The sequence below is a fragment of the Hipposideros armiger genome, unplaced genomic scaffold (assembly GCF_001890085.2).
Source record: "Hipposideros armiger isolate ML-2016 unplaced genomic scaffold, ASM189008v1 scaffold_294, whole genome shotgun sequence".
Lineage (NCBI taxonomy): Eukaryota > Metazoa > Chordata > Mammalia > Chiroptera > Hipposideridae > Hipposideros > Hipposideros armiger.
The window spans coordinates 1,785,234-1,809,496 of record NW_017731644.1 but is presented as its reverse complement, the minus strand read 5'-3'; the positions used below and the strand labels follow the sequence as shown (position 1 = coordinate 1,809,496).

The following is a 24,263-nucleotide window of genomic DNA, read 5'->3' as shown; positions in this document are numbered from 1 at the left end:
AAGCATTTAAAATGAGACACATTTTTCTGTGGTACTCATATTTACTCCCTCTAATATTATTAGTAATTTTCAGAAAAATGAGCTTTTATGTGTTTATGTATGTATATGTATTCATTTATTTATTTAAACACAACTGCAGTATATGTTTCTTGCCATTTTGGAGTAGTTTCATAGCACTGAGCTTTATTTAAATGAAATAAAACATTCCTAAAATTGAGAGAAAACATTATAGGGCCTAATTTGGCTTGCTGTATTGCTGAAGTTTAAAAATGTATTGCTTTGATGTGTCATTGCTTTTAACAAAAGTCAAGAAAACAAGAGGGATATTTTGAACAAAATTTTCTTTCTTTTTCATAAGGACATGCAGTAAGTATGAACAATATGTTGCCCAGCTTAATAGTTGCTTTCACATATCCCTTCTCCAGATTGGTATATGAAGCCGTACATAATATAAACACACATTCTTGTCTCTAGTTAACCACATTATAGTTAATGACCATATGGTCATTATGGTATAAGATCTACTGTCTGTTGTATTTATATTCCTCAAGCATATTGTTCCTTCAACTTCACAGTGTGTTAAACTATTTCAAAGGGAAAAAAATCCTTTCCCTCTTGTTTCTCGTTGTCCTATCAAGTGTAACCTTGGACCCTTATAGAGCAATTAGACCAGCCTCTATCCCCTCCTTTGTAATGAGGTTTCTTGCATTTCTGAGTCTATAACCCTTTAGTCTTCCCTAATGGGACATCATTATTCTGAAAGAAACAATGTAAATGTAAATGAATATTCTCATTAACGAGTCACAGAGAAACCTTTAGCGGTAGCACTGTGGTAATTCCGCTTGTTATTTCTCTGGTATTCCGTGCAGGATTTTTTTTATAATTCATTATTAGTATTCAAAATTACTTGTTCTTTAATTTTGCATGTCTTTCATAATCCAGTGTTCCAACTAGTTCAACCATGTCCTTGTTTTATTCTCGAGGAACCACCTGTGAAACGTTCAAGGTCTTTGTCCCCAAAGAGCTCTTTCACTGACTCAGAAGAGCTGCAGAAGCTGAGAAAAGCTGAAAGAAAGATTGAAAACTTAGAGAAGGCACTACAACTAAAGGTGAACATAAAATCATTTCTTTAGTAATAACCTTGCAAAGGTAAAGATATACCAAAGTAAGCATTCATTTTACAAATTACTGCTTATCATTTATCTTTTCTGAATTTAGTTACATGTATAAAAATGTGTGATAGGTTGGTTTTGTTTTAAGATATCTGAGGATCAAAAGGTAATAAAAAAATTTGCTACTTGAAAAGTACCACTTTAAAATTATTTGGGAATATTTTATCTTAATATGGAAATACATTTCTTATAGTCTCTCAGAGACAAAAAAATAGAACTAAAGCAACTGAAAGGGAATTTCTTGTATTTATTTTTTTTATATATAATAAACATATAAAAAGACAAGTGAGTTAAAAACTATACTAACCTAACTCAGACTGCTTAAAATTGTCCTTTATAAAAATATTATATAGTCAAATAAATATACATTATTTTTTTCCATTTCAATTGTATTTGTCTCAGAATACATTGCGTTTGAATCACAGTCTACCAATGTTTAAGAAGCTTATGCCTTTTTGGCCTATCTTTGAGAGTTTATACTTTCCAAGTCATACTCTGTGAATTCTCTTTCTCAGAAGTTGTTTGTGCATATCAAACCAATTTTATGTGGCCATATTGAGGGTTTTTATTTTTTCTGTGAATTTAATATGGCTAATCTTGTCATTCTTTATTCACAACTACCCAAAGGCCTGTACTATTTGAGATTTATCCATTTAATTGACTCTCAAATAGTTTTATGACATCCTATGACAAACCCAATTTACACATGATTAGAATCTAATACATTTATAGCTTAGATTCTTTGTCATATAATATAGATTACTCTTAGGGAGAAAAAGATTTGATTTACCGTGTGCTGTAGAAAAAATATGGTTTACAGGTATAGTTAATCATAAGCTACAATTAATATATTTTCTGCCTATTCACTAAACATTAATGTTAATTTATATTTATTTAGAGTTAAACTGTTAGTTTTAAGCAAAGGAAAATTATCATCATCTTGTTTCTATTGAAAATAAAATGATCAGATGACCTTAGCTTGCTAGCAGCTAGCTGACTTGAAATTTATACACCTGGAGTTACTTATTCATTTATTTGTTTACTCCATAACTTACTGAGCAATGCAATTAGCCAAGTATTGTGCTAGTCACTTGTTGTACAACAGGAGAAAAGATGAGTTTCTATCTTTTAAGACCCTTTCTCTATTTAAGAAGATGTATTAGTGCAAACATTGGGGTACACATGGGATATTATGGGCATGTTGAGGAAGCCAGTCTATCATCTTTCTCCTTTTGCATAGTTCTTGAAATTCACATACCAAGGCTTTTATCCTGTATTAATCTGGGTGATCCCAGTAACAGGGGCAATAGGCTATAACCCTAATGGGACATAGGACATCATTATATTTGATACACACACACACACACACACACACACACACACACAGATTGTTTTACTATAAGGAATTGGCTCATGCCATTATGGAGCCTGAGAAGCAAGATCTACAGCCAATAGTATAGGTCCAATCTGAGCCCAAAGACTTGAGAACCAGGAGAGCTGATGGTGTAAGTCCCAGTCCAAATCCAAGTATGAGTCTGAAGGCAAGAACCTATGTCCCAGCTCTAAGACAAGCAGAAAGAAAGAATTTTTCCTCATACAGCCTTTTATTCTATTCAGGCCTTCAATGGAGTGGATGAAGCCCATCACATTTGGGAGGGCAACCTGTTTTTTCAGCCTGCTGGTTTAAATATTAATTTCATGCAGAAACACTCTCACAGATATACCCAGAAATAATGATTAACTAAATATCTGGACCGTTAAGCTGACACATAAAATTAACCATCACATATCCCATTTAGTAGTAGAGGATCTCCATTCATTTGCACCCAGTCTATGAGTCTTTGATACGCCCTTGTTTTTGACAGGAAAGAGTAGGGCAATTCAGACAGTTTTAGATTTATTCTCCTGTACTTCTTGAATATCTTCTTTCAGAAAGCCTCAGAAGCATTATACTAATTTATTTACACATTCCTGTTACCTAACAACAGCTTTCTAGCATAAGGCCTGAAGTTTATTTTCGGAGTACAATTTTTTTTATATAACTTCTTTTTCATTTATACTTTTTCAGTATTCTTTTTTCAAGTCAATTGATGTTAATCAGGAATTTCAAGTATATGTTTTCTGTCACAGATTTTCAAGATAAGGGAAAAATGGGGGCAAATTTTTTTCCTTGTGTTTTGTCATTTAGTAGGATAGGATTTCTTATTTTAAAGAAACAAACTAGTTGAATGAAAAAAAGCACTATAATCAAGAGCATTTAACAGAAGTGCGTAAATAAAGCCTGTATTGTACAGCAATTCCCAGGAGAATAATTGGGATTTAATTTACATATATATACTTTGATACATTTAAATGATGCTCTTTATTACATTAGCAGTAAGTCAGCATATTATTCTAATAATAGCTATAAGTTTTATTTATATAAGTTATATAAATATTAACACATTACCTTGCCCAGCTTACTTTTGTGGCTAGTTGTACATGTTTTCAAGATAGGTGACCAATGTTGTAATAAAAGAGCCAATAATAGGGCCGTCTGAATGGCACGTTGGTTAGGTTGGCTTGGGCCCTCAGCTCTGAGCAGCAAGGCCCCAGTTCGGATCCCACAGGAGAGCCAGTGATGCTGCGCCCTCTACACCTAAGGTGGTGAACAACAGCTTGACCTGGAGCTGGGCTGCTGTGAGTCGCCGGCGACAGCGTAGGCTGCAGTGGGGCTGCAGTGGGCTGCCGTAAGCTACCGTGAGCGGCTGGCAGCTGGCGTGAGCTGCTGTGAGCCGCCATGAGCCACCAGGGGCCGTCATGAGTGGCCGTCCAATGGCCGGCAACTGACTGCCTCACCTGGGAAGAGCACAATGATAATACCAACATGGGCCAGTGAAGTGATATCCTCCACAACTAGACTGAAGAACCAAAGTACAGCAACTTGTCTGTTCCCCTTCCCCGATTCCTTAACGCTGTTCCCCTCCGCAAATTCCCCAATAAAGTCTTTCTAAAGAAAAAAAAAAAGAGCCAATAATAATAGAATAGATGAAAGCTATTATTATAAAAATCCTACCCATTTTCAAATCCTGACTTCATGAGTGTAGTAAACCGACAACTTACAAAGTATAATTTGGAAACCAATGCATCAGAGCTTCACAAAACACTTAATATCTTTGAGATTGCTGATGCCATGAATCTTTGCTTTCCTGACTCATGCACTTGGCAACTTGATTTTATTAGCTCTTTCTTGTGCCATTTAATAATGTATGTCTTTAGAAGGCAGTTTATATCTCTTATTTTTCAGTGGTCTCATATTTATGAAATTTATGCATTCTGCTGAAACTAAATATGCATAGAAACCTTGCATTTTACAAAAGTTTTGTTTTCTTAAACTTTTAAAAACCTTGCTACCATTCTCTGAAGATAGAGCCACTGTTTCATTAACAGTGTTTATACTCCAAGTTTGTCTTAGGCCTCTCAAGGAGCCTTTGACCAAACTAGAAGAACAGATCAAGAATAATTTCTATTCTTATGAACTCAAAAATAGAATTGAAATATCATTTAGGAAAGTCAGTTGATAGAACTTTCCTACTTTCTAGTGTTTTAGTCATTTAGACTTGTTTGTACACAGAAATTAGAGCCTCTAGTTTAGCTAGTTTAATTGCAAAATATACAGAAGGTACTCAGTAAAGGTTTTATTGAGTGACCTAATAAATAGACCTAATTCAGTGACTGCCCATGGGCTATTTTTGTGTATCCTCTTAGGAAAATGTTGTAATTAGTGATATTAAATGTATTTTTCAGTCTTTACACTTGATTTGATTGTAAGAACTTTGGCTTAATATTTCCCCAATGAATTATTGTTATTTTGACCTAGGCTATTATAAGTCAAATGATACCTAAAGAATCATAATCAAAACTACAGTTAACTTGTATGTTAGAATATTATAAAAAAGTATTTTGAGGGCCGGCCAAGTGGCGCGATGGTTAAGAACTGGCCTGGGACACCAGAGGGCCCTGGTTCGGATCCCACATATGAGGGCCAGTGACACTGCCCGGCGACTGATCTGCCTCGCCCGGGAAGAGCGCAGTGATGGTGCCAACATGGGCCAGTGAAGTGACGTCCTCCACAACTATACTGAAGAGCAAAATGTCCCCTTCCCCCAATTCCCCAGCACTGTTCCCATCCCCCCAATTCTCCAATAAAAATCTTTTAAAAAAAAAAGTATTTTGATTCTTTTTAAACATATCTTTTGAGCTATCCAACTTTTGACTGAAGACTTTTTTTTTTTAATTAAAGTTTATTGGGGTGACAATGGTTAGTAAAGTTACATAGGTTTCATGTGTACAATTCTGTAATACATCATCTACAATATATATCACATTGTGTGTTCACCACCCCAGAGTCTGTTCTCCTTCCTTCACCATATATTTGATCTCTTTAGCCAACATCTGTTCTTGCAGTAAAATAGGGAAAATTATTGTTTTTTGAAGTATATCTAATTATCTATCTTCTATTTACATTAATATAAAATTTCACTATCTATTTCAAAATAGGCCAAATGAACAATAGTCTCTAGGACTAATTTAACCCATGCATTACAGTTGTATATAAGCATTATCAAAGCACAAATCAATGGCTGAAACTTCATTTTCAAATAATCATAATTGTAAATTATGTCTATCAAATAACCTGTAGTTTGGTTTTCTTTTTAATAGTTTAGGTTTTAATACTTTTATAAGAATTATGTAAACACTCTAAGTCTTATTTGTAATAAATTATGAAGAATGTAAAAGTGAAGCTTAAAGCCTATTTATAAAGCTGTTTTCTCATAATCACTACTTAATAGAAGGAGCTACTTATTTCAATTACTACAGGAAAGCCAAAACTATTTCCTAATATTGAATATATTATAGTCAATTTTTAGGAATTAGAGGTGGCCACACTGAGTGCTTCGATTAAGGACTATACCTAGTACAGAGCCTAGCACATTGTGGGTGACATAGAGGATTCAGAAAATTTTTGAGTCTTAATTCTTGGATTAATTGTATAATATAGTTGATTATTTGGGAATTTGGAAAAATATTGGGTATAAATTCAGTAATTAATGGTAGTGAAGGCAGTATGGCAAAATGCTAAAATAATGATAGTGCTATCAATAAGAAACTCAATTTGTTCTATTAATTCATCATAGGATTATTGTGAAAGACAGTGGAAAAAAATTGGATGTCTCATTCAATTAATTTTTACTTTTTGGTCACTCTTTTAGGTTCTGTTTACTCAGAGTTTCTAGGTACTCTACCACAGACTTTTAATGATTCAAAAACACTGGATTTGTATGTAATAATTTTTACAAAATTCATTGTAAAATAAGAGATTATGGGGATGAACTTTGATTCAATGAAGAATAATTACAGGGAGCTATTTTAGAAGTGTTTAATGAAGTACTACTCACTTTAACTATAAGTTTATTTAAAAATTATATTTTGACATGAATCTTTTCTAATATCTGTAAATTTATAATTAAATTGAATATTTTATTCATGAATTTATAATATATCTTGTTTAAATTTCTAATAAACATTATTCGTAAAGAATCTTAAACATAATAAACATTTATTTATTTATTTATTTATGAGAGGATAGCAATATTATTAATTACAATTCTTCTGTTTGGCTAATTGAAGGTATTCATTTATTTGACTTTCTTAAGATTAGAAAGCTTATTGTTCAAAGAAGTGAAATGATATTTGAATTATTTACTAACAGTATAGAGAAATCAAGGTCAAGTTTAAATTATTAGTTATGTGCTAGAAGAAGAGATACAAATAGCTTCTTTTTTGAAGATGGAGCAATTGAGACACACTGAATTTAAGTAGCTATGTCAGGATAAGATTTAGTAACATCAAGCATCAGGACTTGAAGTCTTATGGGCACTTACAACCCTGCATGCAATAAGCTCTTAATATATGGTTCTTCAATTGAAATGAGCAAAATTGAATTCAGTGTTCTGAATTTTTAACCATGGTATTAAATCATACTACTTTTTAGCAAGTTTGCAGTCATTGTATGTCTTCTAAAATTCTTTAGGATAACATGTATTTTGATTACCCCTGTCAAGTGATGCCATTCTCATGTTTTGTTTTTTTTTAATCAAACACTTAATTTCCATGTGGCATACAGACCATCTGGAAGGCGGAGGACTCAAATGCTTCCTAATAAGTATTTGAGAGGGCTGGCTGAGTGGCTCATTGGTTAAGAGTTGGCTTGGGAGCGTGAGCTCTGAGCAGCAGGGCCGCTGGTTCGGATCCCACATGGGCCAGTGACACTGCCCTCTACAGTTAAGATAGTGAACAACAGCTTGACCTGGAGCTGGGCTGCCGTGTCACCGAGGGCGACTGCGTAGGTTGCAGTGGAGCTGTAGTGGGCTGCCGTAAGCTACTGTGAGTGGCTGGCAGACAGCATGAGTGGCTGGCGGCATGAGCTGCCCTGAGCCACCGTGAGCGGCCATCCAATGGCTGGTGAGCGACTGCCTCAGCTGGGAAAAGCGCAGTGATCATACCAGCATAGGCCAGTGAAGCGACATCTCCACAACCAGACTGAAGAACAAAAGGACAGCAACTTGTCTGTTCCCCTTCCTCATTCCCCAACACTGTTCCCTCCTACAGTTCCCCCAATGAAATCTTAATAAATGAATAAATAAATAAATAAATAAATAAATAAATAAATAAATAAGTAAGTACTTGGGAGAATTATTGAAGTTATCTTACTAGACATATATTCAAAGTAGAATGACAAAAATTCATAGTGTTGAGACAGGTAGAATTGCAATGAAATAACGCAAATTCTATAAAGTATTACCTCACTGTTGATATGAGAGACAGGTGGTCAAGGAAAGAGTGAATTTGGCTTCTAAATGATAAGGACATTAGTATTCATACCTGGGGAGGACGAGGGAAGGAAGCTGACTTTTGCTTCATGCCTCTATAAGGGTAAGCACAGTGCTAGAGCTTTCCATGTAACTCATTTAATTTAGTCCTTATAATTTAAATATCTACCTTGTATCCCACATATCAGTGAAATCATATGGTTCTTGACTTTTTCTGTCTGACTTATTTCACTTATAACACTGAAAGCAAGAAAGGAACAAGACAAACAAATAAACAAAAACTCATGGACACAGACAATAATTTAGTGGTTATCAGAGGGTAAAGGGGGAGGGGTGGTAGATGAGGGTAAATGGGATCAAATATATGGTGATGGAAGGAGAACTGACTCTGGGTGGTGAACACATAATGTGGTATATGCACTACAGAATTGTACACCTGAAACATAGGTAATTTTACTAACCATTTTCAGCCCAATAAACTTTAATAAAAAAAAGGAAAAAATAATTTAAAAATATGTTCTTTTCCAGAAAATTAATTTTACAGAAAATTAATTGAGTTAATTTAAATAGTGTTCTTAAAATGATGCAGCTAACAGGAGAACACTTGAAGAATGGAATTCTCGTCTTCCTAACTGCCATGTGCCTACTCATCTCACCTCACTATACTATTAGAGAGTACCTGTTGCCCCCACTAAATAAGTATATAAGTTCCTTCATACAGAAATATGAAAAACAGTTTAAAAAACAAATTTGAAATTCTGAAGGGTAAAAACACTCAAAAATTTACTTATTTTGAGTAATGCAGTTCATAAGTAATATAAATACATCCCCTGAACTGAACATTTGGCCATTATAAGTTTTTTTTGTTGTTGTTATATCTAAAATGAAGATTTATCTCATGTGCTGTATTTAAATCATTTAGAAGGCAGTGCCTATAATTGTTTAACCTCGTGATGTTTGGACTGTCTATTCCCTGATCTCTTCAAGAGTACCAAACCCAGCTCTCCCATTTCAGTTCTTTATGGTACAACCCAAAAAACTAAACTACTATTTCTAATATAGGTCCAAACTGATTGTCTTCTTCTTATGTAATCCTTGTGCTTTATAACAAACAAATCATGAATACGTGGGCTGAAGAATTGGTCTTTCTAGTCACACTAATTACATGTGCACTTACAACTAACAAAATGATCATGCTTTATGTATGGACAAATCCTTGTGGAAAAAGGAAAAGATAAAAATCTGTAAGATTGGCTTATAAATATTTGTATGTGTACTAATTAATGACAGGGAAAGGAAAGTAATTTGATAGCAAAAATTTGACATTATTTAAGCAGCTTTGAAGAAATGCAGTGAGTCCCATTTATCAGCAAACCTATTCTGTGACTTTAGGAATTCTTCCTTTTCTTCTCCTTAAATGAGTATCATAAACTCATTCATATTTACATACTATTTTCTTTCAAATTTCATATTTAGATGGGTAACCTTTTATTTGTAACATTACACTAATACTTTCTTCAAACTTGTGTACTTGCTTTTTTGTGTTCTACAGAGCCAAGAAAATGATGAGCTAAGAGATGCCCATGAAAAACGCAAAGAAAGGCTACAGATGTTACAGACCAACTACAGAGCAGTAAAAGAGCAATTAAAACAGTGGGAAGAAGACAGTGGCATGTGAGTTACATAGCTCATAAAGGCATTTCCCTAAATATTAAATGGAATGGAGTAGCATCATATAGGGGTTTTAATGGCTTTTGTTTGATTTTAAAGAAATTATTTGGTAGTCAAATCTTTATTGTGAATTTTTAAATAAAGAATATAATTAGTGAAAACAAAGAAATATGCTAGCAATAACAATAGATTTTCCTATTATATGCAGAATTCTAATATACATTTTATATCAATAGAGTAGCTTAATAAAAGTATATAACTTAAAGCAAAAATAGTTCATATTCATCTGATTGAAAAACGAAATATTACTAGTGTTACAATGTTTATAACTCAAAAAATATTTAAGTTTTAAATCACTTACATAGTTAAGTATCTTAAAACTACTTCAACCTAGTATGCAATTTGAAAATCTTTACTATCCATCAGTTTGTTCTGCAGCTTATCTGAATGAATTGGTGGTCTCAATTCAATTGCTCTTGAACAGGTGTTCAGATCTTGGTTAGTCGTAAGTGGTTCCCCTGTTAACAGTATCAACACAGGGCAAAGGACTGAATGAGTACAGAAAATCTACTACCCTCTCATCTTTTGAGATGGATCCTTTAGGGCAATGTTGATGATACACATTGGTCTGCTCTATAGAGAAATACTGTTTCTAAATTGGCCAGTACAGCACTTTTACAAAGTAAAAATGAAGGTTTGTTTTATGTACAGAAAATGAAAACATAAAAGGCATTTGGCACGTTTTATAGATAATTGTCACATCTAATTCTTTTCCTTTGAAGAATGGAAAATGTTTCATATCTCTTGTCAGTAAAGCAGTGATAAAACAGTCTGTCCTGGATTTAGACTATGCTTACCTAACTTTTTAGTAGTGTGAAAACTACTTTCTGTATTTATTCATGGAAAATAGCTTGTGTTAATATAGAGCAAATATACCACATTCAGATTGGTTGGTAGCAAATTCTAGATGAGTGGGTTGATTTTAACCTCTTTTAGAAACTGTGACATTCCTGCAACTTATAATTTATTAGTAGTAGAATGAAAGAGATAAATAGGATATCATGTATCTGCTTAAAAGTTTGCTTTCCGTAGTAGCAGTTTAGCGTTTTAGGAAAGTATGATATAGGATTTAAATTTCTATGGACTTCGGTTTTAGGAAATTCATTCTATAAGTAGTAAGCTTGAATTAGAAATTTGGGCAATAGATTTTTTTAAATTTTAGGGAATGTTTAAATGCATTTTTATTTCACTTTGAACATATTAAGGAAGAAAGCAACTTCTTTTTAAATATAGGACTGAAATTAGGAAAATAAAGAGAGCAGACCCCCAAAAACTTCGACAAGAAGATTCGGATGCTGTGTGGAATGAACTGGCCTATTTCAAAAAGGAGAACCAGGAGCTAATGATTCAAAAGTGAGTTTCTTTTTTAACAATATGGACTTAGATGAACATTTGGGAGAAATTTTTTTATGGCTTAAAGCGATGAGAGAAATACCTTATAAATTTGGAAATGAAATAATCTGAGTCAAGTCTCTTTGCCAATAAAATTAAAGAAAAGAGGACTAGCTTTTTCAATATATATACTTAAAATGCAATAACAAGTTGCACATTTGCTAGCTTTAGCTGAAACTGTATAATATGATCTAGGGATTGTGTTAATTAATGTGGCTCTCATCTGTTGGAGGTGTCGCTCTTCATTAGCCTGTATTTTAGACACTGCCGTGCTTCATTTTTGGAATGAGGTGGAGAGGGGATAACCTAGCCAGCCATCCTTGTTTGATCTCCTGGATACATACGCAATGCAGAATGCCTGAGCTCTCTTGGTTCCCTGCCCTGTCCTGCTAATCCCAGCTGAGCTCATTATGGTGTAGCCTTGCTGCTACTCTTGGAGTCAGAGCTGTCCAAGCTAATTACTGGCAGCAGCAGAACTGCCTGTTAAGGTCTGGTATGGATCTGCTAACATGGTCCTTGGTAGTGACCTGCAAAAGACACGAGGGAATTGCTTTCTTTCTTGTTGTGCTCTGCCTGTCCTATGGGCTTAATGCTGATCCTTCCACATAGGTCTTTTAGCTGCCCTAAGTATAAAACTTGATGAAAGATACTCCTAGTTTAGAAAACACACAGTTTACTTCCTTGATCTTATAATTTACAGGCTATTATATTCAGCTTGCTAAAGAAAGAGCACTTTTCTTTTTTTGAAACAAAAAGGAAATGGACCAACATAATTACCCTCTTTTGCTACTTAACTATTTCTTCATTTAGAGTTAATTTTTAACACTTAGACCATGCAATTTTTTTTTTGAAAGCCTGGATGTCTTTTAGATTATTAGAATTTAGCACTATGTGGCATTATATTATATGGCATAATATCATTAAATGTCATTGAGTTTTCTCAGCTGTAAATCAAACTCTTTATTTTATATACTATATGATTACATATGTAACTTGAGGTTGCCACCTTTTACATGTAATGATAAACTTTTGAGGAAATGATCAGATCAGATTTAAATGTATACTTCCAATTACCACTTAAAGTGTACTATATTAGTCGTAAATGTTTGATGCTTCTAATAGTCTCTTATCTTTCTTTTAATTAAAATTTATTGGGGTGACAATTATTAGTAAAGTCATATAGGTTTCAAGTGTACAATTCTGTAATACATCATCTATATATCACATTGTGTGTTCACCACCCAGAGTCAGTTCTCCTTCTATCACCATATATTTGATCCCTTTACCCTCATCTATCACCTCCTCCCCCTCCGCCTCTGGTAACCACTAAACTATTGTCTGTGTCTATGAGTTTTTGTTTCTTTATTGTTTGTCTTGTTCCTTTGTTGCTTTCAGTCTAAAATGGAAAAAAAAATAGTCTCTATCTTGAAAATTATTTTATCGATTTGTCCCAGAAATATTTCCTGATAATTTTAATAGCTTTATTGAGATATAATTCACAAATGAACAATTCAATAGCTTTTAGTATATTTGAAGAGTTGTGTATCTATCATTTCAATTAATTTTAGAACATTTTCACTAAACCTCCCACCAAAACCCCAGCACCACTTAGCTGCACCTCCTTCCACCCACCCTTCCCAGCCCTAGCTAACCACTGATCTACTTTCTGTGTATGTAGATTTGCCTGTTCTGAACATTTCATATAAATGGAATTAGACAACATGTGTTCCTTTGTGACTAGCTTCTTTCATTTGATGTGATGTTTTCATAAGGTTTATCCATGTTGTAGTATGTATCAATACTTTCTTTAATAATCTTAATGTTCTTTTCGTCTACATAAATGAAAGTTAATTTTGGACAAAGTGAATTAGGTGAGAAGAACTAATCTGACTAGTTGCAAGATCTAATCTATGCAAGAAAATTTCAAGCAGAGATTAGCTACAAGTGGTGATTATTTGGGGTTTATTTTATTCATTAATGAAACAGAACTAAAGAAAAAGTAATAAGACCTTTTTAAGAAAGTTAGGGAACAGTTAGAATCCTGTTCTGTTCACTCAGCAGTGTGTGTACATTATAAGCAGCTCTTTGAATTAAATGCTAAGAGTCATTACTAAAAGTGTGGAATTTCACCCCCCACAAAATGTTTAAATTCATTAATGTGATAGCCATTTGTAAAGATATGTCATAATTTAGATAAAGGTATTGAGGTTTGGGTTGATAACCTTTAAGAATGTTAAATAATTGTTATAAACTTTAAATCATGATGTTTTGGGGTGGAGGGTTGCGTTACTTTGTGAAACATTTCTCAGTCAACAAGTGTGTTGGAGCTATGGTTGTGTGACAGGCACTTTGGTAGGTGTGTGAAATGAGAACACAAGATACACTTTGTGCTGTCAGGAAGTTTCCTTGGAAACATGTTCAGCATTACATGTTCTAATGAAATATGTTAAAAAAGAAACTAAAAATATGATGGTTAAACAATAAGACTTACAGAAATATATTTTATTCATTGAAGTTTGTTTATTAATAAGGACAGATTTTTTAAAATTTACATACAGTACATTGACTTTTTTAGCATATAGTTTTATATGTTATAACACATATAGTGTACAATATGTACAATAGATTTAAGTCTACCACCACTATCAGGATACAAACTAGTTCCATCATCTCAAAAAATTTCCGTGTTCTCCCCCTTTGTACTCAATTCCTAACACCTAACAGCCACTGAATTGTTCTTCCTCTCTAAGCTTTGCCTTCGTTCAGAATGTCACATGCATGGGGCCATATAAGCTTTAACTTTTTGAGACTGGCTTCTTTCACTCAGCAAAATGCCCTTAAGGCTTGTACATGTTGGTTCACCCAGTTCCTTTTTATTGCTAAATGGCATTCTGTTATATGGAGGTTCCACAGTTTGTTTATTCATCCCCTGAAGAACATTTTGGTCTTTCTTGTTTTTTTGAAGTTATGAGTAGACTGTATGCGGGTTTTTGTGTGAACATAACTTTTAGATTCTTTAAGGTAAATACTCAGGAGTTTCATTGCTGAGTCATATGGTCAGTGTATGTATTACTCTAAGAAACTGCCAAACTGTTTTGCAGAGTGGCTATACCATTTTCATTCCCACCAGACATGCATATGAGTTGAGATGTTCTATATCCTTGGGCAGCACTTAGTGTTGCCATTAATTTTTAGACCATTCTAATAGGTATGTATTGGTGTCTCATTGTGATTTTAATTTGCATTTCTGTAATGGTTATTGGTATTATTTTTCATATGCTTATTTGCTGACTTTATATCTTCTCTGAGTGTGTCTTCAAATCTTTTACCCATTAAAAATTGTTATTAAATCAATTAAACAATAATTGTTCTTTATATAGTCTTTATACAAGTCCTTAATCAAATATGTGAATTGCAAATATTTTCTCCTACTCTATAGATTACATTTTCATTCTCTTAACAGTATCTTTTGCATGACAGCACTTTTAATTTTGATGTCTGACATATCAATTTTTTTCTTTTATGGATCATGGCTTTGATGTAATATCTAATAACTATTTCTTGCTCTGAGCTCACTAGTATTTTATTCCATGTTTTCTTGTAAAAGTTTAATATTAGCTCTTTAATCCATTTTGAGCTAATATTTGTGTAAGTTGTGAGTTACAGGTTGAAGTTTATTTTGCATTTTTTACAAATTTATATCCAATAGCATCAACATCATTTTGTTTTATTAGTTTCAGGTGTACAAAACAATGCAATAGTTATACTTTTCACCCCTCACAAAGTAATAACACTCTTCCCCCAATCCACCGCCCCCCGATATCATACATATCTCTTACAATTCCATTGACATCATCTTTGAAAAGACTATCCTCTCTTCAATAAATTGCCTGTGGAATGGTCAAATACCAACTGACTATATTTCTGTGGGTCTATTTCAAGACTCTCTATTTTATGCCATTAATCTGAATTCCTAAGCTTTTGTGAACACTGCACTGTCTTGATTATTGTAGCTTTCTAAGAAGTCTTAAACTCAGTGTGAGTCAAACAGCTTTTTTTTTTTTCAAATTGTTATGGCTTTTCTAGTCCCTTTGCTTTTCCATATAAGTTTTAGCTACAAAAACAGATTAAAAAAAAAAACTACAGCTACCAAACTCGTGTAGGAATCTTGATTGGAATTGTGCTAATTCTTATAGATCAGCTTCAAGAAAATTGACAAATTAGCTATGTTGAGTCTACTATTCCTTGAATATGGCATGGCTCTTAATTTATTGAGATTTATCAGTGTTTTATAATTTTAGCATGCAGAGTCTATATGTCTAATACATTTGTTAGAGTGGTACCAAATTATTTAATTTTTGGAGCTCTTATAAATGGTATTGTAATTTTAATTTTGGTTTCTAATTGTATATTGCTAGTATACAGAAATAAGTTACATTTTTTATACTGATATTATATCTTGCATTATTGATATTTTAGACCTGTCTGCCATATTATTATTTATTTTGTTTGTTTCCTCTTTCCTCCCTTTCTATGTGTTACTTAAACATTTTATTTTAGAATTACCTTTTTATTTATCTATAGTGTTTTGGAATATATCTCTTTGAATTAGTTTCTTATGTTTGCTCTAAGTATTATACATACACAACCTATTACAGTATACTGGAACCCACAGTGTACCACTTCAGGAGAAATGTAGAAACCTTACTTTTATATGTGTCTCTTTATGCTCCCCTCTTTATTATATAATTGTCTTAAATGTTTTCTCTAAATACATTGAAAAACTCATTAGATATTGTTATAATTTTTGCTTTAGCTGTCAAACATAATTTTAAAACTTCAAAAGCAGGATAGCCTACAGCTTACTGACAAATATAATAGAGATATTTATATTTTTTCCACTGTTATTTTTTTATTTCTGACCTTCCAAGTTTTCTTTTATCATTTTGTTTTCTCTTGGAAGATCTTTTCTTCAGGCTTTCTTTTAGAGTAGTTTGGCTAGCAACAAATTCTTTAAGTTTCCCTTTATTTAAAATGTCTTCATTTTATCTTCATTCCTGAAGGATATTTCCACTGGGCAGAGAATTCTATGTTAACAATTCTTGTCTTCAGCACTTTAAAAATGTGCCTCTTCCTTCTGGCCTCCATGGTTTCTGATAGAAAATATACTGTGATTTGAATCATTGTTCTTCTAAAGGTAATGAATCATATTCTCTAGCTACTTTCAATCATTTTTCCTTTTGCTTTACTTTTCACAGGTTTGATTGTGACATATGTTAGCATGGATTTCTTTAGATTTATCCTGTGTAGCATTCTCTAAGCTTCTTGAATCTCTAGGTTTATACCTTTTGTCAAATTCAGGAAATTTGTGTCAGTATTTCTTCAAATAGTTTTCCCAGCGCATATTAATTTTCTCTCTTTTGGGACACTCTTGTTATGAATGCTAGATCTTTTAGTATTGTCCTCCAGGTCTCTGAGGCTTTGTCCATTTTATTTTTAAGCCTTTTTTACCTCTGTTGTTCAAATTGGGTGATTTTTATTATCTGTCTTCAAGTTCACTGATTCTTTCCTCTTTCATCGATCATCTCTGCTATTGAACCCATGCAATGAGTTTTTTATTTTGGTTACTATAATTTTCAATTCTAAGATTTCCATTTGAGTCTTTCTGTCTGATTTATTTGCCAAGACTCTTTTCTTTGTTTCAAGATCCTTCATAATTGTTCACTGGGACATTTTAATCATGCTGCTTTAAAATCCTTGTCAAGTAATTCTGACATGTGTGTTACCTTGGTGGTGGCTTTTCTTAATTATGACTTTTCTTCCAAGTTGAGATTTTCTTTGTTCTTGGTATGATGAGTGATTTTCAATCGTCTACTGGACATTTGGAGTATTATGTTTTGAGACTCATGATCTTACTTAAATACTTAACAGACCTCTGATGACATCATGCTTGAAGGAGATGGTCACATCATTATTGCCAGGAAGGGGTGGGAGTCTTATCTCCTAATTTCACCCCTGCTGATACTGCATTGAAGGTGTTGTGAAGGAGAACCTCATTACCACTTGATGGGGGTGGACCTCCCGGCTTCTCACTCGGCCTTCATTGACAAAGAGAGCAAGGCTTTAAAATCCCCAGTGTTACATGGTTGGAGAAGATTGGTTATTGTCAACAAGATTTCTGTCCTGCTAGTCTGTCCCATTCCCAGTTCTTTGGCTAGAGAGAAAAGATTTTCCTTGAGACTTTTGTTTGTTTGTTTGTTTGTTTGTGTCCTTTGGCATTCTGGCTTGTGGGCTTCTCCAGTACCTAGTCTGAGACATTTAGGAGGAAAGAAGAAAGCCAGTGAACCTATTACTGTGAGTTGTTACTCTAGTGTTGTTCCTCTACTCTAAAAGTCCTAATCCTATCCTTCTTCTCCCTGCCTTCCAGAGACTTATGTTTGTCTTATGTATTATATTCAGGGTTTTTATATTTAATTAGTAGGAGGAATAGGGATCAATACATCTATTCCCTCTTGTCGAGAGAGAATCAGAAGTTTCAGCTTATTCTTCTGTGGACCAGGAAGTCTTATTTTTATGTCATACATTAGATTCTAGTGTAATACTCTGTCCTGACTCTTTAAGGAGTAAGATTTACCTCTATTTATGCAATAATAACTATCTTTTCAGTCTAAAGCTAGAATACATAAAAGTAAATATACTACTAAAACTACTTTTAAACCAAATTTGAGTAGTACCTCCAAATCCAATCTTAAAAGTTGAGTTAACTTTTCAGGATCCTAATAAAATATTATGTGGCAACTCTAAGTCAGTTTATAAAATATGATTTTAAAAAATGATGCTACCACATTGTAGTGTTTCTACCATTTAGTATGGTCAGAAGTATTTATTGCTGCTCTAGTTTGAGGACTTGAAAAATTTTCATGGAATGTAGTTCCTATAGTAATTCGTTTAGATTTATAAAATACATCTACTTATTATATCAATGATATTTTTAAAAAGACCAAGAACTTAATCTATGAACTGTTAAATTGGCTGGTTCCTCTAATATTCATCTAACAAATATTCATATATTTATTCATCTACTTATTTTATATTTAAACAATATAATTCAGAACCAGCCACTAAGCTAGGGGCTCAATATACTGAAGAGTAATAATTTCAGACAATAATGAGGTTCATTTTAGGGGTACCTACCATGTGCTAGTCAGGTAAAACCACTCTTTGGGATGCCAGATAGAAAGAGGCAAGGAAAGCTGTCAGAAATGCCAGTGGGCCCACTCAGCATTTTCACTTAGTTGAGGATGTTACCTTACTGACACTAGATTAGATTTATGAACCTACAAAGTCATGTTAACGTTCTCCTAAATAAAAATATTGGTATAAAATATTTGTGTACATTCTTCTTGAATAGTGATATAAAAGTATAAAAAGGAGATTAGGTACCACAGGATATTAAGCATTTCTTATATAGTAAATCTAGCATGTCTTTGCTAGGAAACCCAGAAGTCAAGGGAAGGTGTGTTGATATTCATTACATGTTTTCTGTATCCTTGCCTGAATAAATCAGGAACTTGAAATAGGTGGGTAATTTTGGTCTTTTTATCCCAATTGGTAACCCATATAAAATTCTGCAGTTGGGCACTCTGCTAGGCACAGAGAAACAAAGAGAAACAATATGCCACACGTCTTTATCAGAACCTCACAGCGTAACAGGGAAAACAAGCAAAAGTGTAATAAAAGCAATAATAAGGGAAGAGTAAGTGGCATAAAGCAGGGAAACTGGCATTGTGATTTGCTCATTTGATTAAACCAGAAACCCAAGGGGTTATAATAGATTTTTCCCTCTCTCTCACCTCCTTATAATAGACCATACAATTAAGTCTTAATGATTCCACATCACAAATATCTCTAAAATATGCCCATTTCTTTGTATTCTTACTACCAGTGCCCTTATCCAAATCACCAACATATCTTCTATCTTCAAATAGAATAAACTTGTAAATACCTCTCCGAATCCACCATTAGCCCCTTGAATCCATTTTCCCCAGTGCTGCACAGCAAACTTGAAAAATACAAGTCTGAGCATATCTCTCCCCTGCTGAAAACCTTTAGTAGCATTCCATTACTCTTAAAATAAGATCTAAATCCTTTATAAAACACACTTGAACATCTCACCCCTCTTCTTATCATTCCTCTTTCACTTTTATTTCTTACCTGAAAATAAGTGTGAGAATAACATAGTATTTACTTAAATAACTACATAGTAGATTTTAAGTATTTAGTGAATAATCCTTTGATTTTTCTAAAAAAAGAAGTTATCAAAGTTACATTCTATAAGTGTGTTTTGTCACACTTAGTATATCTTAAAACATTTTTACTTTAGGGAAAATAATTTTATCAAGAATGTTGAGTTTGAACATCTGAATTGAATGCCAATGACCATATATAAATATCAAATTTTATTTTGAATGATATAGATAACTAATACAAAGTATTTACTTATTCTGAAAACTACTTCAGACTTTAGAATAATTTGTTTTCAGCGTAGATCAGTTGCTTCTTAGGGTTAATAAGAAATAAATAGTGTCATATATCATCAGTGTAGGAATGTTGTAGGCAAAATTACCTTCAGATATAAAAAGGCATTTAATTTGGTAATACCTTTTCACAACATTTCTAATTCCATCTAGGGAATATAAAAACCCGTAAGAAAAAAATTACACTCTAAAATAGGTTCTTAGGACCTTTTTAAATAAAGTGACCTAGGATATAAGAATAAGGATGTTCATTATGGTATTTTTGTAATAGTGAAGAATTAGAAACTATCTAAATGTCTATTAATCGCTGATAATAAATGCACTTTGGTATATTAATATAATGTAATACTGTATGACCTTTAACATGAATAAATTAGATCTTAATTTATCAGAATGGAAATGCTTCAAAAGCAAAAGTTGAGTTAAAGGAAGGAAGTTGAATAATAGTATATATGCTATTATATAGTCTCAAAATATATAGTATTTTTAATCATAGAACAGTACTATTTTTTGTAGAAATATATATGTGTGCACATACATACACACATATCCACAAAAATATGATTGTATATAACTATACACACATACATATATAGTATTAAAATATGAAACAAAAACTTACACACCAAATTAAAGATACTGATAATTTCTGGAAAGGAAAGTAAGGTGTAATATTGTATGGGGTAATACTATTTACAGATCATTTCATTTATTCAGAAAAATTAAAGCTATGAATTAAATATGGCATAATGTTAGTGTTTTTATTATTTTTTTAATTTTTTTTAAAGATTTTTATTGGGGAATTGGGGGGATGGGAACAGTGCTGGGGAATTGGGGAAAGGGGAACAGACAAGTTGCTGTCATTTTGTTCTTCAATCTAGTTGTGGAGGATGTTGCTTCACTGGCCCAAGTTGGCACCATCATTGCGCTCTTCTCTGGCGAGGCAGATCAGTCGCCGGCTTCTGGACGGCCGCTCACTGCGGCTGCTGGCCGCTCACGCTGGCTGCTGGCCACACACGTTAGCCCATGGCAATCCACTGCCACAGGGACTGCAGCCCACGCCGTCGCCGGCGACTCACGGCAGCCCAGCTCCAGGTTGAGCTGTTGTTCAGCATCTTAGCTGTAGAGGGCAGTGTCACTGGCCCTCATATGTGGGATCTGAACCGGGGCCCTCTGGCATCCCAAGCGAGTTCTTAACCATCGCGCCACTCGGCCAGCCCATAATGTTAGTGTTTTTAAATCAAATGGTTTGTGCATTAATGTTGGTTATATTATTCTCCATACTTCTTTAATGTTTGAAATATTCTTTGTTTTTTTTTCTTTTCTTTTTAAAGTATGTACTGAAAGACCCAATAATTACGTTACTAATTAAAAACACTAAAGTGATCTTGGGTGTTCATACAAGGATGTTCACTAAAGCATTGCTTATAATTATGAAAAATTGGAAACAACCAAAATATCAGGTGATATAACTGTACGCTTAAAATCCAAAGAACTTCAGTTTTTTAAAAAAATTATTATAATTAGTATAACATTTTACCTCACACGTACACAGAAATCAATTCTACAATAGATGCACTGCAGACCTAAATGTGAAAGATTAAGTAATAAAGCTTTTAGAGGGGAATATGGAACATCTTTTTAGTCTTTGTAGTAGGCAAAGTTTTATTAAACCACATTCAGAAGACTAAATAGAAATTAAAAATGGATAAACTGGGCTATATTAAAATCAAGAACTTCTGTTCATTGAAAGATACTATTAAATGAATTAATGAGTAACTTTCCCAGGGAAAAAAGATATTTGCAGTATATATGTGCAGCAAAGGACTAGCAACCAAAATATATGAAGAATTCCTATGCATAATAAGAAAAGGATATTCAACTCAATAGTAATATGAGCAAAATGCTTGAACAGATATTTCACAAAACAGCACATCCAAGAGGCCAATACACATATGAAAAAGTGCTCAACTTGATTTGTCTTCTTTTTCTAATTTTCTTCAATTGGAAGCTTACATCATTGTAGATTTTCCTCCTTTTGTAATATAATGCTATAGATGTCCATATGCGTATAAGAACTGCTTTAGCACCTCACAAATTTTGAAATGTTGTGTTTCAGTTTTTTGCAAGTTTAAAGTATTCTGTAATGTCTCTTGGAGTCTTCATTGAGAGAAAAAGTATTTAAAAGTAGGTTCTTTAATTTAAAACATTTGGGAATTTTCCAGACATTTTTTCCCCCCCAACTCAGTGAGGCCCCTATTTCCCTGCATCATAGCCTGGAGAGTGCCTCCTGGCAGAAACCTGGACTATCATTAGGTCTTGGTTGGTGCTTTCCCTTTCCTCAGGGGTCATAGTTCTCTCCTGCCCGGTGTCCAGCACCTGAATACAGAGATTTCCTGTAATTTGTCCTGTAACTAGATTCTGAATTGTGGTCCTCATACCAAACAGAGCTTCAGAAACACCATTTAAGTGGGAAACACTAGATAGCCAATAATATCATCCAGCTCAGGGCAGCCCCTCCTCCAAACACCCATTAAGATTAGTTTCAGTCAAGAACAAAGTGGCCCCTAGTGTTTATAAATACCCCTCATTAGAAGTAGGGACTGTGTGAGTCCTTCCTGAAAAAGAACAGGCTATTAGTATAAAATACCTCTAACGAAGCAAGAAATAACATTCCCAACAACTGCAGCCCTGTGTTCTGCTGGCTTAGTGACCTGAGAGCCAAGGAAAACGAAGTTGAGATGAGCTGCATCTGCTTTCTCTTTGCGGAGCCGTCTTGCTTCACTATGTTCCATGTTCTTCACTAAACAAAGCAGAAACCTAGTCCAAACTTCAATTTGACTACATTTTCTTCGTTTCCTTTTTTGACCTCTGATTTGTAAATTTTATATTCGTTTTACATTCTTTAAATGCTTTTTCTTGAAATTAACAGCATACATCATTTGACAAAGTCTCAAGTTCATCAGTGCCTCTATCCTGCTACAACACAAAGACTTTAAAATGCTTTAACTCTGATCCTTTCCTTGTTCTTACATCATTTTGTTGTTCAGAACTTTAGTTCTACCTTATTTTATCTCTGCCTTTATTTCGATACTATAATTGCTTTGCACAGTAATTTGTTTAGTTCCATGTATATATTTACAAATGTCTTTCATCATCATTGCTTATTTTGTTTCATATGTTGCTTTTGAGGGTTTTTTCTTCCTAAAAGATATATTTTAATTGCTCTCTGGTCTGGGATCCATGAATAGTAAACCTTGGAATGTGGAAAATAATTATTTGTTTTCCTTCCGGCTTTTCTTGTTCATATGTCTGCTGTCTTTCCAAAATTCTTTAGTTGTTAATTGAGTTTTCTTAGTGCTCTAGTTGATTTTTACAATTGTCTCATTTTCTTTAGTGTCCTGCAGTTTCACTTTGTTTCTGAGTGTGAGTATAGTTTTATTAATTCTGTTAGCAATTTTTGATAACTTCCTTAATCTGTTAATTCATACTTTTCTGAATCTTCAGTCATTGTATTTTGAATATTGTTTACCCTTTTCGACTCCTCAACCCCCACATTTTCTCAGTTCTTTCCTTGACTATTTCTGTTAGATGCTTTCTGGGCTTCTCATTGCAACACACTTTACAAATTGTTACTATTTTCCTTCTCTTTGTTTCTTTGTGTTGTCTTTCATTTTACCAATTTTCATTAGCTTTCTGTGTGTGATATTTAACCCATCCACTGAGTTTTAGATTTCAATTATTATGTTATTATTATTAATTTTTGTTTTATTTAGCATTTCTATGTATGTTATTTGGTTCTTTTTCTTATTTGTGTTCTCTTGTTTCATAAATCCCTGCTCTTTTAAATACATGTTTATCACTTCTTTTTCTTTCTCTTTTAACATTTTAAAAACTAATTCAGGGCCTGCCGAGTGGCTCAGTTGGTTAAGAGCACACTTAAGAGTGTGAGCTCTGAGCAGCAGTGGTTCGAGTCCTGGCCTGAGCTGAGCTGGATGGCTCAGCTAAAAAAAAAAAAAAACTAATTCAATAAAAACTCATTTAGAATTGTTCTCTCTATTTTCTTGTTGTGCATTCTCCCATTTTAGGAGTGGTAGTATGTAGACTGTCATTCATGTCTTTGAACTTACGTAAATGTTTATTCTTATCTGCAAATTTGACTTTTTTGAGAATTATTTTGTGAGGTGCTGTTTCTCCTAACATTTCTTTCATTTGTGAAAGCCTCTCTGTGGTGGACGATTATGTCTCCCTAAACTCTCAGTGTACACTGGCCTTCACTCAGTTTTTACATTCCCATCAAAATGTGAGGTCTCTGCAAATATATATGGCTCAATTCTGAAACCAGTAATATAGGCTTAGGATTCTGATCTCACATGCTTGCCTCTGTCCTGCCCTCAGACTGGGGCAGGAAGCCTCTTTTTTTTTTTTTTTGAATTTTATTTATTTATTTATTTATTTATTTATTTATTTATTTATTTATTGTTAGTTTCAGGTGTACAGAACAATGCAATAGTTACCCTTTTCACCCCCACAAAGTAACAACCCCCCTCTCTCCCTCT

The 24,263-nt window shown here is 33.5% G+C and overlaps 1 protein-coding gene across 1 annotated transcript in view; it reads left to right on the top strand.

The window, feature by feature from the left end:
* The window catches only part of CNTLN (centlein), a 276,595-nt gene that overhangs the window by 142,456 nt on the left and 109,876 nt on the right, over positions 1-24,263 (top strand). Inside the window, exons 9-11 of the mRNA XM_019659078.1 lie at positions 984-1,109; positions 9,597-9,718; positions 11,009-11,128. Of these exons, the coding sequence (XP_019514623.1) occupies positions 984-1,109; positions 9,597-9,718; positions 11,009-11,128 (368 nt within the window). The remainder of the gene's footprint in view (positions 1-983; positions 1,110-9,596; positions 9,719-11,008; positions 11,129-24,263) is intronic.